We start from the raw sequence: 14,671 nt of genomic DNA, 5'->3' as shown, positions 1-14,671 counted from the left end.
ACAGCCTCGTGATTTTGATCTTCGCACAATAATTGAAAGCTTTGCTTAGTTTAGGATTAGATGGCACTATGTAAAATGTCAAGTAATGTTTTTAATTATTACAAAAATGTCATCAAATCAGTTCCACCATCTCCGTGTGCTTTACGATGAACGATTATAATCCGGAAGCAAGTTACAAGAGTACCAATTATAATTATATTTGTGACCGCAAAATGTTGCCGACCCCTGCTAACGGACGCGCACGCGCCGGCGCGCACCACGCACACATGCAACGTTCGCTATTGTGATCATTGCATGAGACGGGCGACTTTGTATCTGGTTTTTAGCTGTCTATGGAGACAAGGTAATGCTTGTTGTATAGGTTGGATGGTGAAATATGGTCAGGAATTAGGCTTGTTTGAATGCTCTTGAGTGCACGCTTTTTATTGATCCAGGTAATACGGATTATAATGTCCTGGAAAGAAAGCAGCAGCCAGCAAATTCCAGTCCCTAGCTGTTCGCTTAAATTAGTGCAACGCCTAGTGACTAGTGGATGGTCACTCACCTAGACAGTATCTTGGACACACACCCGTGTGACACCCGCAGCTGCCGGCTGATGTCACACGGCCGCACCCCGCTGTGCGCCAGCTCCACGATCCTCTGCCGCACCACGTCGGGTAAGGGTCGTCCGTTCACGAACACTCCGCCCAGTTGGTTCACGCCTCCGTGACCTGAAAGAGAGATAGGTGTTAAAAGGTTCAAAGTCTAAGTCTTTTCTTTATTTGTATAGACTAATCGTTCGTTCGTTCGTTTCAGCCGAAAGACGTCCACTGCTGGACAAAGGCCTCCCCCAAGGATTTCCACAAAGACCTGTCCTGCGCCGCTTGCATCCAGGTACCTACCGCGACCTTCACCAGATCGTCGGTCCACCTAGTGGGAGGCCTGCCCACGCTACGTCTTCCAGCTCGTGGTCGCCACTCAAGAACTTTCCTGCCCCAGCGGCCATCAGCTCTTCGAGCTATGTACCCCGCCCACTGCCACTTGATTTTAGCGATTCTGCGGGCTATGTCAGTCACTCAGTATAGTCTAATAACACTTACAAATCGTCAAATATTTTTCTGTCTAATTCATAATCTTTTTACCCTACCCTACTCTAGCTCTTCGAGAGTTTCATTTGGCAAGTGCTGAGAAGAAGCGGTTGTTTGTTAGGTCAGGGATATCATCTTATTATATTTATCATCAGGGGCAGATGATTAAGTGACAGTTTGTTTAGGAAAATCAAGAGATAATCAGTCTGTTAGTCTCTATTGGATCAATACCCTCTCTAATTTACCAGGTGCAAATAAAGGACTTGGCCTACATTAGGCACAAGCAAGTACTGTTTTTCTACGAGTAGAAGGATCGGAGATAAAATCATCAGGTCATTAAGTCTATACTGCAGGATCATGACCCTTTAAATTACCAGATGCAAATGAAGGACTTACGCCCGTATTCACAAACATAACTATGAAGTCTCACAGTGCGCGTGAACGCACAGGTTCACACACGAACAAATCACAGAGCTATTCAACGCTGTGCGTTCGATTCGCTGCTTCACTTAAGCAAGCATCGTTAGTGTTACGGGTGTCAGAATACCATAGGAATAGGCAAGTATATTAGGCCAGTTATATTAAAGTTGTAACAATCGTATTCCACACAGTGCACTGAAATCTTCAGACGATTGTTTTGATTTCACGGTACCCAATACCCGGGCATTATTAATGAGCCGGCCATGACCGGAGCCGGTGACCCGGGCGAGCGCCGGATCAATGCGGTCCGGTCAATGCTTCTTGCTCAATCTGTGATCCGGTTTCTTGGCTTAGAGCAATAGAGCGATGTATTCGTATTTACAATAGGAATTTAACGCATTTGTAACATGCTTTTAATAGAAGACTAAGGCTGAGTTGCACCACCCAACTTTGACCGAAACTATGACGATAACCGGTACTTTTGTATGAAATTTGACAGATTTTTGACTTTTGTCAAAGTTAAAGTAAGATGGTGCAACCCAGCCTAAGTTTAATCGACTGACCACATAAAAATTCCATTGGGTAGTCGAGTTATCTAAAATTAGAAGGACGTAAGAATTTACTTAATTACTGAATATCATTAAAAATGAACTAGCAAACACAAATAAGGGCAGCTTGTAACCGAAGGTCTGTGAATTGAAAATTTTGATTTTAGATAGTCATAGTCATAGTCATTTATCGCTAGTGAATTCGCAAGTCCACTCGGTTATCCAGTTACTCGTACCTATATCTATTTAAATCAAAACTGACCATTACAATTTACTTTAGCACAACATTTTATAGCCGATCGCTAGTGAATTTGCAAGTCCACCCGGTTATCCGGTTATCTAAAATCAACACATCTTTACATAACTGCTTTATCTATTATATTAAATATCAAATTATATCCAAACGTATCTTTAATTGAAATTGAATTTGATTTCGCAAGTCCACCCGGTTTAACCGGTTATCTCTAAAATCAAAACACCTATACCTATTTGCTTTAACTATCAAATAATAACCAAGCGTATCTTTAAACTAATCGCCTGTGAATTCGCAAGTCCACCCGGTTATCCGGCTATCTAAAATCAACACATCTTTACATAACTGCGTTAATTATCAAATATCAAATTACTCGTATATCCAAACGTATCTTTAAACTAATCGTCTGTGAATTCGCAAGTCCACCCGGTTATCCGGTTATCTAGAATCAAAACAGGCGGCATCGACCGCGAGGGCGTGCCCGATCGATCGTCACGCCCGCTGCGCACCCCGTGCCCTTCGCAAGGAATCATCTTTGGATAAGATTTTAAGCACTGGAACGTATAGAAAATGCATTTTGTTGTTCATATGCCGGTCACACGTTTGTTAAAATGCATATAGACATAAGAGTAAACTTAGAATAATAAAAGCGCTTCGTATAAAGTGAGGCAAAAATCATAATATGGGATCCAATGTTACATCCGTTTCCACTAGTGTTTGATTGTATAAAAAAAAGTCAGTGGTCGTCTTGAACTTTAGAAGTGTCTCCATTAAAGCGTAAACTATAAACATTCCGACATTATTTGCAAATATTTAGTTGGATGTCTCTCTACTATGTAGAAAATGGACCACCCGTGATGATTTTTCAAAATCAAATCAAAATCAAAAATATTTAATTCAATTTAGACCAGTAGTGGCACTTATGAACGTCAAAATACAGAAAAAAGATAGCCCTTAAGGGACACTTCACATGTTTCGAAAAAAGCAGCAAAGGTTGACTTTGAACTTCAACCAAAAAGGTACTTAAAACTTTGACTCTACATCACTTCTACTGGCTAAATTAACTCTGTCATAGAACACATCTGACTCCACGAGTATTGTAATTAACAATAAAATGATTATAGCTAACAATAGCCAATTTTCCTGCCATGAATCATCCATTCAAAGATGACTAACGCCCAAAATCGGGTGAGCTTCTACGAAATACTGAACATCCGGCAATGTTGTTTAGAAACATGTTTTGACTTGTATAATGAATGTAATGTAAAGGTTTAAAACGCATATGTAGAGCAGTGGTTGAAGAACAACACTATCTATATCTATACTTATAATAAATCTGTAGAGAGGTCAATTCTGTACATGAAATATATTTTCAAAATAACTATCAGGGGGTGAATAGTGATCGATACTGATGCCAAAAATGCAATCAGTAAACTTTTTGTCTGTCTGTCTGTCTGTCTGTCTGTCCGTCTGTATGTTCCTTATAGAAACAAAAACTACTCGACGGATTTTAACGAAACTTGGTACAATTATTCTTCATACTCCTGGGCAGGTTATAGTACTTAGGAATTCCCACAGGAACAGGAATTAGCGGGAAAATCCTTTTGTATGAAAAATCTAAACCGCTTAAGTTAGACGCTTGAAATTTGGTATGTAGGTACCGTAGTAAACTTAAAGCTTAGTAACAACAAGGGATTCCCGAAATTCCCACGGAACCGGGAATTAGCGGGAAAATCTTTTTGTATGAAATATCTAAATCGCTTAAGTTAGACGCTTGAAATTTGGCATGCAGGTACCTTAGTAAACTTAAAGCTTAGTTACAACAGGATGTTGCAAAATTCCCACGAGAACGGGAGTTAGCGGAAAAAACATTTGTATGAAAAAATCTAAACCGCGTAAGATAGATGAAGGGGGTAAAACGGGATCCACGCGTACGAAGTCACGGGCGGCCGCTAGTCCTCAATAAAAGGTTTACAGCTCAAGATTTTGGGATGGGAAGTATTATGTATGAATTCCTTTCTTGTGCTTATATTCCTTCTTGAATTTTCCTCCGTTTGAAAAGGATATTCTAGTTCTAGACTAAAATAGACATTTATTTGATAAATAGATATTTCATTGTCTAACATAGTAATATCTATCTTAAATACAGAGTAAATTAAGGCGTAATAGAGCTGGTTTAGAATGTTTGGCGAGAAAACTCAATAATTTCAACACAACTTTTAATGAAGTAGTAGAAGAAGGTATTATGTCAAGAAATGATGTTAAAAATTCATTATTCCTAATCCTAATATTAAAAAAACCAAGATAATAAACGATAACTTCACTGTGAAATGCAATAAATAATTGAGTACCTATTGAGTATTGATATCGATACTGTATGTTCCATTAACAAACAGCACCTCAATCGACTCCACAACAAATCGTGTATCCACACCCCACCGCCAGAGGTTTCTATTTTCGTCTTTTTACAGAACAACCGGAATCACTAAACCTTTTTCGTAATTAACAATAACGACCATTTTATCCGGGTCCGGCCCTCCGGAACCCTCCAGGTGTCCGGAACCCTCTTGCTAATGAGAGTGAAATATGCCTCTTGGCTTTAATGAAAGGCATTCTTTTCCTATTTCGAAGGTTTGGGGTTTGTTGTTTGAGAAAGATTTCCGGAACTAAGAAGCTGTTGGAAAACGAGCTTTATTATTATTTGTGACTAAAAACTATGATAGATAGGATAAATAGACATATTTTCAGTATTAGTCTTCTTATATTATTTAGGAACCATTGGCCTTGATTAAAATCTCACACGGAGTTTCAGATGAGATCCAAAGCAAAATTTTTGCTCCATCAACGCGCAACGTCATGAATAAAAAAAATATCCTTGGACATTTTACACTACGCTTCTAGTCCCAAACTAAGCAGAGCTTGTACTATGGGTACTAGAGAACGGAATCTTACTACATGCCCTTAAATTTTGTATAGCAACAAAGATAGTACGGATACTGTATAATATGTCGGGAGTAAGGGACGCATCCTGCCCGCAGTATCTACATCTTGTTTTTTTTATGCATAGTAATAGGGCTTGCTCTTGATAACAATCTCATACGGAGGTGCACATGAATTGTTTTCAAGGTAGAGCCTCCTAACTTGTAAGCTTTGGGTTTGTCAGCAAAATACGGGAAAACTTCCATCGACAGGGGTTTTCATTCTTTGCCTGTATATTAAAAAGGATCAGGAGGAAGGTACGAATAGAGGATACGTAGACCATATTGACTGTGGTATCTCGAGAGTTTCTTGAGGTTTAAAAAAATTACTAGCCGAAAAAAAAAGATATACGCACTATAATTCTGTTGTAAGTCAGACGAAGCACCCTGTACAAAGCGCCCACTGAAAATCAGTATCTTAACAGATAATAATCTGTCAAGATGATAAGTACTGAGTGTAATGCCCGTACAAACGATACTTGCTTAAGTGAAGCAGCAAATCAAACGCACAGCGTTGATTGGAGCTCTGTGATTGGTTCGTGTGTCACCCTGTGCGTACACGCGCACTGTGAGACCTCATAGTAATGTTTGTGAATACGGGCGTAAGTACACTCTTTTGGCGGAGTTTTGGGCTGACACTGTATAGGTTTGTTGTCGACTCGACAGAAAGAAGTACTGAGTTACCTTTTTGACAACTTTTTTGTAGTAAAATAAAGATTTTTCTTCCTGTAGCGAGCCAGACAGAGCACCCTGTACAAGGATGCAAGGACGTCGTCATGCGCCAGCGCACACCCCCGGTAACCTGCGACGCGAGGTCACGGCAATCCTGCGCACTGCATCGCTATGTTCAGGTAAAACAATGTGTGTTTTGCACCAAATGCTACCATCGTCTCAATAAAAAAAGGGGATTTTGGACCTCTGAACTGTGACGTCATCATTATTTTCTACCATTGGGTCTGTGTTTCGGGCGTATACAACATATAAAATCTTATAATTTCGAGTGAAGTACTTCAGACTTAAGCAGAATATTTACATGGATGGAACCCAATTCGTCGTGCCTGCGTGAGGAGTATAAGCCATCCTACAATAATTTCTCTCTGGTTAATTAGAAATGACTAAAAGGATCCACGCGCACTGTGAGACCTCATAGTAATGTTTGTGAATGTGGGCATAAGTTTCTTCTAAGAGATTACATTTTAAATCCCAAAGATTGGCTTGGCTTTTGATAATTAATTTATTGGCACATTCTGTAGGTACACAGATGTTACAGGTGATGTGAGCAATTTATATGGAAATACCAAAAGCTCTAGGTAAGCTCAACTTACTAGGTATTGTGTGAATAAAATTGTGAACCTTAAATATTATTTTCATAGAATAATAAACGCATTCTCTATATTTTTAATGAATATTCTATGTAGGTACTAATTAAAACAGGTAATGAAAACCATAAGCCCCATTAGGGTCAATATAATCATAATATTATCCATCAATGGAAAACTTGCAGAATATCTTAGACGCGCTCACGCGTTACTTTTATGGTGTTTATTAATGATTAATGGTAAACGATAAAGATATTAATGAAGCATTTTTAATTAACCTTTTGAAGCAGGAAGCTTGAAAAAGTTCTAAGAATGCGGTGGTCCCTTTTTATAGGTACAAATATTTAAATTACGTAATACCTATTTGTTTTAAAAGTATTTAAAAGTTTACTTTTACTCGTATTTGATTAGCTTTTTTTATGCAGAACAAGGCAGGTATTATACCGCAATCGCACATGGATGCTGTCTAGGATGATACATACTGCCCTGTAAGTGCTAAGTTATTCGTTAATTTCTATCCTACTTAAACAAAGTTAATAAATTTTACTGTGTGTGAGAGGTTATCTCTAAAATGACTAGAGAGATAAAAGAAGAAGAAGAAATCCTCTCAAAAATTAGGAAAGCTGTTTTACTAAGAAAGATTTACATTTAATAATTTTCTTAAAGACATGTGGAATAGAATGTGGTGCGAAAGAAAAATCCTTTAATACCATAGTAATATTATTTCCAACTCGTCAAAAACATAGCACTATATTTTTAAATAATCCTGAAAACCAGAGAGCCAAAAAAGTAATAAACATCACGCCATAGACAACAAAGCATAGAGAATGAACGGACTCGCAGAGGAAGTGGATTACCATACTCGGACCGGATGCGGACCCGACGCCATTGTGCGCCGCCATCTTGTAAACGAAAAAAGGGATCCACGTACAACGGAATTAATTTAATATATTTTATGATTCATAATGACGGTGATCAGGAAGTTGGTTGTAATCATGTGAAAATGTTGGATAAAGTCCTGGAATTGTTTTTCAAAGTTTTTAAAAATAATTTTCTTGGAATTTCATGAAGGTGAACACAGCTACATGGCTTGGTGGTCATAATATTAGACTACAACGCAAGCTGGAAGTGCAGGTTCGATTCCCGACAGAGGTTTTTAGAGTGACGAGTAAGAATCCAATCTCTATCTAGTTTAGACAGCAGTTTTATAATATAGGGCTTTTGGTACCTACGAGGCTTCTGATTTATTGATTTTCAATGTAGGGAAAATAAATATCAATCACAGGACAGAAATGGGTGAGATTGGTTTGAGTTTTTAGCATTGTTTGTAATAATACGCACTACATCCGATCGGAATTCGTCAAAATGTAGGTATTTGTAAAAACGAGTAGACTAAGAGCTGGTGAACGCCAGACCTACGTCATTTTATAAAAGCTGAAAGTTTGCCAGCGGATGCTTCCAATATAGCATATAATGTTGGTGAATTATGAAGTTTGGGTCATGGTGGCTTTGGGAGCTACTCTAAAAAACTGTCTGGCAAGGAGTTGGAACTGTCAAAACTGTCTGGGTGTTAGGGAAAATACTTCTAATTATTGTCCAAATATTATACATAAAAATCAGATTTAATGGTATAACGTTAGTAGAATTACAGTCTATTGAATATACAGAAAAAGCCACCGTAAAAGTTAGACTTACGTTATACTATAAAATCTGATTTTTGTGTATAATATTTGGGCAATAATTAGAAGTATTTTCCCCAACAACCAGACAGTTTTGACAGTTCCAACTCCTTGCCAGACAGTTTTTTTAGGGTAGCTCCCAAAGCCACCATGACCCAAACTTCATAATTCACCAACATTATATCCTATATTGGGAGCATACGCTGACAAACTTTCAGCTTTTATAAAATGACGTAGGTCTGGCGTTCACTAGCTCTTAGTCTAGAGAGATATGACAGCCTCATACTCGTACTACAATGATATTAATAATACGTGGGTAAGTTGAAATGTTGGAGGTTTTTGGATTGAATAAAGAGAAATTTTGACTGCCTTTGATCTTGCCCACCTAATAAGTTAATCTTAAAAAAATACGTTACGTTAAATATCACTAAAATGGTTTCAATGAATGGTTACAGTAAGTACAAAGTATGCATTACAGTAGGCTTTACAAACATAAAAGTATTTCTCATTTTTATTTCATAATCGTTCCATATATTTCACGGATTTTTCAAATTTAGTTCTTGGAACTTTAAAGAAACACAAATTAGTATCTTAAAATGGCTCATCCAAGCAGAAATGCATATTCAATTAGCAAGTGGCTTGCATGACTTAAAAATACGGTATTCTTGAACTGTTCTCAAGTAACTGTTAGTTTCTTGCGGCCATACATTAGTCATATTCTACGGTATAGCACCTCGATACGCACTGCGTTTTTGCTGTATATTCTTAGTTACTTTGCTTCTTTAGATTACTGGTGATGTTGTGGAAAAAAATGTCTTATATACGCATGCAAGAATTACGTAGTACAGAAAACATCTAATCAAGCTAAATACTCTGGAGTCTACATTATCATCATCATCATTTCAGCCACACTACGTCCACTGCTGAACATAGAAAGAAAGAAAGAAACATTTATTACGATGAACATCACTTAGTTAAGGACAAAGAACGTATTCGGAAAAGAAGACAGAAATAGCACATATATTACAAGTTTACAGTCGCAACAGCGATCCCCATCGCAATGGGACTCCTCAGGATGGGGAAGGCCACGAAACTGGTTTTCAGTGTGCCCCATGCCGAGTGGAAGTCATAGCCCACCCCAATGATTTTCACATCACCCGGTTGGTAGCGGCCTGCATCCAGCGCCTTCCTGCTACCTTTATGAGGTCTTTGAGGGTTTTAAGATGTTGTAATTAGAGCCATATTTCAACAAAAATAACAGTCTAATGTGCCGTCGTCTGTAGGTACATGCATTTCTGAGATGATTTCAGTCGATCGGTATTTCTACTGAACACCAAATTGGTATATAAAATTGAAGTTTTTAATTTGTTCAGTTACAGATTTGTAACTCCATTGATGACGTCTTTGATTAGCAGTAGGGACATGGGTCTTGTATTGATTAGGTTATTCTTTCAATATTGTTACTAGTGGCTGCTCGCCACTTCTTTCGCGTCATCAAAAAGTATCAACTCTACAAAAAACCCTTTTGGGACTACTATACCTACTACTCATCTGCTTAACTGGCATAAGACATCTTCAAGGCGCCCTGATTGTGTTACTATCTACTTGAAAAGTTAAATCTTTGTTTTGTGTGTATAAATCATGCAGATTGCATATTTCAGACGTCATGTCCACATACAAATTAGCATTTCAATCGGTTTTCAGGTTTTTCGATTACTAGATTTTACATAACACAAAATTATCTATCAACCGAGTACGCAATCCGACCAGTTGTAATTACAGCAGACCTATATACTGGCTGCCTTTCTAAAATCTCGGCGATTACCAAGCAAAACTGGTTTCAAAACTTTAGATTCTGTGATATATGCGTGCGCGCAGACCCGTCAGCCAATCAGCGCGCCGCTAGCGTCGTGTGGGTGACGCGTCTTCACGTACGCGCGTGTCCATACACGCTCACGTATGTGTGCGCACCGTAATTTGCCTCCTGTTTCAACTATTTTAAACGCTCCGCTCGGGTAAGCTGTTTTGAACTTTATACTCTGTGTTTTAAGCATGTGAGAGGCGCAAAGGTAAGTTGGTCGTCATCCAATATAGGTGCGGCGTCTTCACATACATATAGCGGTAATGTATGGCCATATGTAACGGCTATTGTGTGCGCTATGGCGTCATGAGTCATGTGTATTTTCATATAAATGTAAGGAAGTCGTTAGAATGAAGTTTTTGTGACATTTTTCATTGTTTGTGATTTGGTTTGGTGGGTTCGGTTAAATCGTTGGTCGTCCGAAATCTTATCTCGTATCAGAAATAATGATACGTTTGAATAAAATTACCGTGGTGCCCAAAACGTAGGTTAATTTAGAACAATACTAGTGATTGCACTTTGTTCCAAGCACTTTTGGTATACTTATGGAAGTATCATTAACAAACAAGAGTGTATGGGACCTAGGAGTAGTCTTAGAGGGGCATTTTTAGATCATCACGAAATCTAGGAGTGCTAAAGAAGTGAAATGCTGGGAGTCTCAAATCTTGCACCATTTTAGAACGTGCTCACTTAGGAATTTAGTAAATAGTGGAATAGGGATTTTGCAAAATTCTACTTCTAAGGGGGTTAATCGGAATTCACGCGTACGAAGTCGCGGGCGGCTGCTAGTATACATATAATACCAGAGACATAGTGATTTGCTATACTCATTCATAACTTAGAAGTTAGAAGTCAATTTACAAAAATGTGTGTGGAAAAAAAAGCTAGGAAGGTAGGTAGAGTCTAGCCACGAGCTATTTGTCGATCAAACATTTTTTGATATGAAATGAAATAGTTTATTCAGTACATAGACCCTTTCTAGAGCAGATAATGCAAGTCCCCAAATATAGCTTGCCCTACCACCACTTCGGGACAACATGGGCTGGTGCTGAGAAGAAGTGGCGGATGAAACTCAGTCACCTTTGTCAGCCTGCCTTTATCTGTCAGTAAGTATAACCAGCAAGCAATTCTTTATCTTTTAATTAAACAATGTAGCATCTTATTCTAAAAATAGCAAGACAGGTTTTATTCATTAATCATGCTGAGAATCACTTTAGTACACTTGTAGTCAAATTCTTACGAATATCCCCGGATCTCAGATCATGATGATTATGAGATCATTGCAAAGCTTGAATTGGTTCATAATTCCATTGGGGCAGAGAACTCACGACATCCACCACTACTTTATTATGGGACATAAGAGATAAGAGAGAGAATAACATGGCGGCTTACAAAAAAGAATACGGACTTTTTGCACAAATAAAGTAACTAATATGGTTTTATAATGTTAAATATCTATTCTTTTAAAGAAATAAGTCTAAGGCTCACACACGAACCAATCACAGAGCTTTATTCAACGCTGTGCGTACGATTTGCTGCTTCACTTAAGCAAGCATCGTTTGTGAATACGGGCGTTAAATACTACTGACAACGCCACTCTTGCAGCGGAGTTTTGGGATGATACTGTATAGGTTTGTTGTCGACACGACAAGAAGAAGAAGAGACCTTCTCATCAAAGCAAGGATTGAGATAAATGACGCTACATAACCGTAATGGTCACCCATCACATCCTGACCGCAGCGTGGGTTGCTTAATTTCGGTAATTAATTTCAACTCGCTGCTGCTTCAAGTACATACTCTACGTGTCTTTATAAGTTAATTTAGTAAGATCTTAGAAATATAACCAACTTATGAAAGATCTAGATCACGCGTGAAAGCTTCCATGTACCTACCTTTTATAACATTTTTTGTCTATGAAATCTCGTGAAAAAACGGGTACCTACCTATACTCTTATGGGCTGTCATTTCCAGGCCTGAACTAGTTAACTGTAACCTTAACCCTTTAAAAGCCTCAATGATTCTTGAAGTTAAAACGACTTTTGAGCTTTCGTTTTGTAATATGCACCTAAGTTTGATTGTGATCAAAAGTTTCTGAAAATGGTTACATAATGCAACGTTTATTTTTTTTTCCAAATAGTGCCAAATAAAGCTAAGATGGCAGTGTTTAAATTAATTAACAGACAATTAAAGATTTAAATATGCTTCGTTTCATAAAATTCATTGGATAAATAACTTTAAATTATAACCACTTATGTTACGAGAGAGAGAGTTGCAATTTATTAATTATCTTTCCTAAAGTAACTTAGATTCGAGATAACATGATTGTGTTCGGAAAGCGTTGAGAAATAAGCAAAGGGCCGATCTTCACAAAATCATAAGGTTTAGGATAAAAAAGGTTTTGCTAGTAATACTTTACATAGAGTTCTTATATTGAGAATTTGGCCGAAAAGAATGAATGAGGCGCATTTCCAAAACATGACAAGTAAAACTCATAACCAAACTTAGCATCTTTTTCGTTTCAACCCTGTAGATTCGTATTTTTACACCAATCGCAGACTTTTTTCGAGTTATTAATTCTAGTACTTATGTCATTTTATACGAGACTAGCTGTGCCCACGACTTCGTACGCGTGAAAACCCGTTTTCGCAACATTTTTCTTTTTTGCTCTGCACCTATTACTCGTAGCGTGATGGTTTATAGCCTATAGCCTTCCTCAATAAATGGGCTATCTAACACTGAAAGAGTTTTTCAAATCGGACCGGTAGTTCCTGAGATTAGCGCGTTCAAGTAAATAAACAAACAAACAAACTCTTCAGCTTTATAATACGAGTATTAGTATAGATTTATTTATGTGATTGTAAGTTTTTTTTAAATAAGTTTGCTAATCATATTCTAGGAGCATTTCAACGTAGCGTGGTAGAGCACGTAGAGCGATAGGAAAAGTCGATATTGGAAAGGTCACAATCTTAGTTTACTCTCATAGCAAAGGTTTTTAGTTGTTTTAATGGTTCTTTTCCTGAGATCCTACATCTAAATATTTTGTAGAACTCATCAAATAAAAACATTGGAAAAATACTGCTTCATAATGACCTAGCTATACCGGTTATACAAACCAGACTAGACTATAACAAGTAAACATAATTTGGACGTTGCATTACGAAAATAGCCAAAACAATCGCAATTTGTAACCATCTAAGCAACCCATATCAAAACTCATCGCATATTGCATCCTAAATTTGCCACACCATACGGCGAGACAACGGCGCAAACCCATACAGCCTACAAGGTACAATTAACCAAACTCATGCCTACAAATTTGAATCACACACTGGCGTCGAACGGAACGCCCTGTGCCGCTCCACCAATCAGAGCGAGGCAAGCGCCCTCCCGCGCGAATCCCCGTCTACCATTGGCCGAGCCGTAACGATCTAGTTTCGGAGGGAATTTTTGGGTATTTTATGATGTCTTCACAGATGCGCGGTGGATGTTACGAGGTATTTTATAGAGGATTATTTGAGTTTTTTATGTTTTATCGTTATGATAATCCGGTTTGCGATTGGGCTTTTTTGGTCGCGACTTTTTGTGGTATAGTTGGAACATTGTAATTAGGTTCAGGTTTCAATTTAAATTTGAAAGCTTGATAAATGAAGTTATAAATTCGTACCAGACACTTATTTTTGGTACTCATAAAAAGCTTTTTTTGAAGGCAGAAGGCATAATAATTATCTCTAAAAAAGACTTCGAATTGAGTCCCTCTCAAAAAGCTTTAGAATTTCGACAAAAATTATAGAAATAGGCAACTAATTCCTTTCTCAAAAATATGGTTTATGCCAAATCAAAAAGCCACAAAAAAGCTTGTCTTGGCGATTTGTGATAACTAATTACCTAGTTGATGGTGTTTTATAAATGAAAACCCTGATAAGAAGTTAAGTTAAAGTCAGGAATCCTCTACCTATCTCGAAACAAATTAATGCCAGCCACTGGTTTGTCGGTCAGCATCCAATATTTAAGAATCCTAACATTCAAAAACTCTGAAAATTTTCGTCATTACAATGTTGACCACAATTAACAAAAAAACTTTATAAATTGAACTTAAAGAGAATTTAGTATTTACTGGGTATAATGTGAACGAACGTGTGGTGATACAAATAAAAATCTATCTATAATTATTTATTTACTTTTTCTTTTACCTTTAATGCGATGATTTTGCAACTCTACAATTATTTGTAGGATGCTTCCACAATACTAATAATTATTTTCCTAATGATGAAAAAATACTCGGCATTTTAGAACACTTCATAATATTTTTTTTACATTTTTGAATTTGGCCATTTTTCAGTAAGGTACTTTTTAAAAAATCATTTTTTTTAACTTACTTTTCTTTTTATGCAAATTGCGTGAGATCGCGGTTAGATGGCCAGTATTAGAGTAGGCGCACACCGTTGATTTTTCGTCGGCCGATAGTTTAGACGGGCAGTTGATCAGTATGGGCAATGGGCATGTGGGAGTGCGCACACTACGCCGATTCGATTTGGCCGATTCTTCA

General features: G+C 37.7%; 1 protein-coding gene across 3 annotated transcripts in view; it reads right to left on the bottom strand.

The window, feature by feature from the left end:
- The window catches only part of sv (paired box protein shaven), a 114,571-nt gene that overhangs the window by 43,436 nt on the left and 56,464 nt on the right, over window positions 1–14,671 (bottom strand). For all 3 annotated transcript variants that reach the window (XM_028322720.1, XM_028322721.1, XM_028322722.1), the window contains exon 4: window positions 545–710. In XM_028322720.1, coding sequence (XP_028178521.1) covers window positions 545–710 — 166 coding nt within the window. The remainder of the gene's footprint in view (window positions 1–544; window positions 711–14,671) is intronic.

This window comes from Ostrinia furnacalis, unplaced genomic scaffold (assembly GCF_004193835.3).
Source record: "Ostrinia furnacalis isolate ACB-3 unplaced genomic scaffold, ASM419383v2 OfSCF7708, whole genome shotgun sequence".
Taxonomy (NCBI): Eukaryota; Metazoa; Arthropoda; class Insecta; order Lepidoptera; family Crambidae; genus Ostrinia; species Ostrinia furnacalis.
The sequence above is the reverse complement of the archived record's forward strand: the minus strand, read 5'-3'. Positions and strand labels throughout refer to the sequence as shown.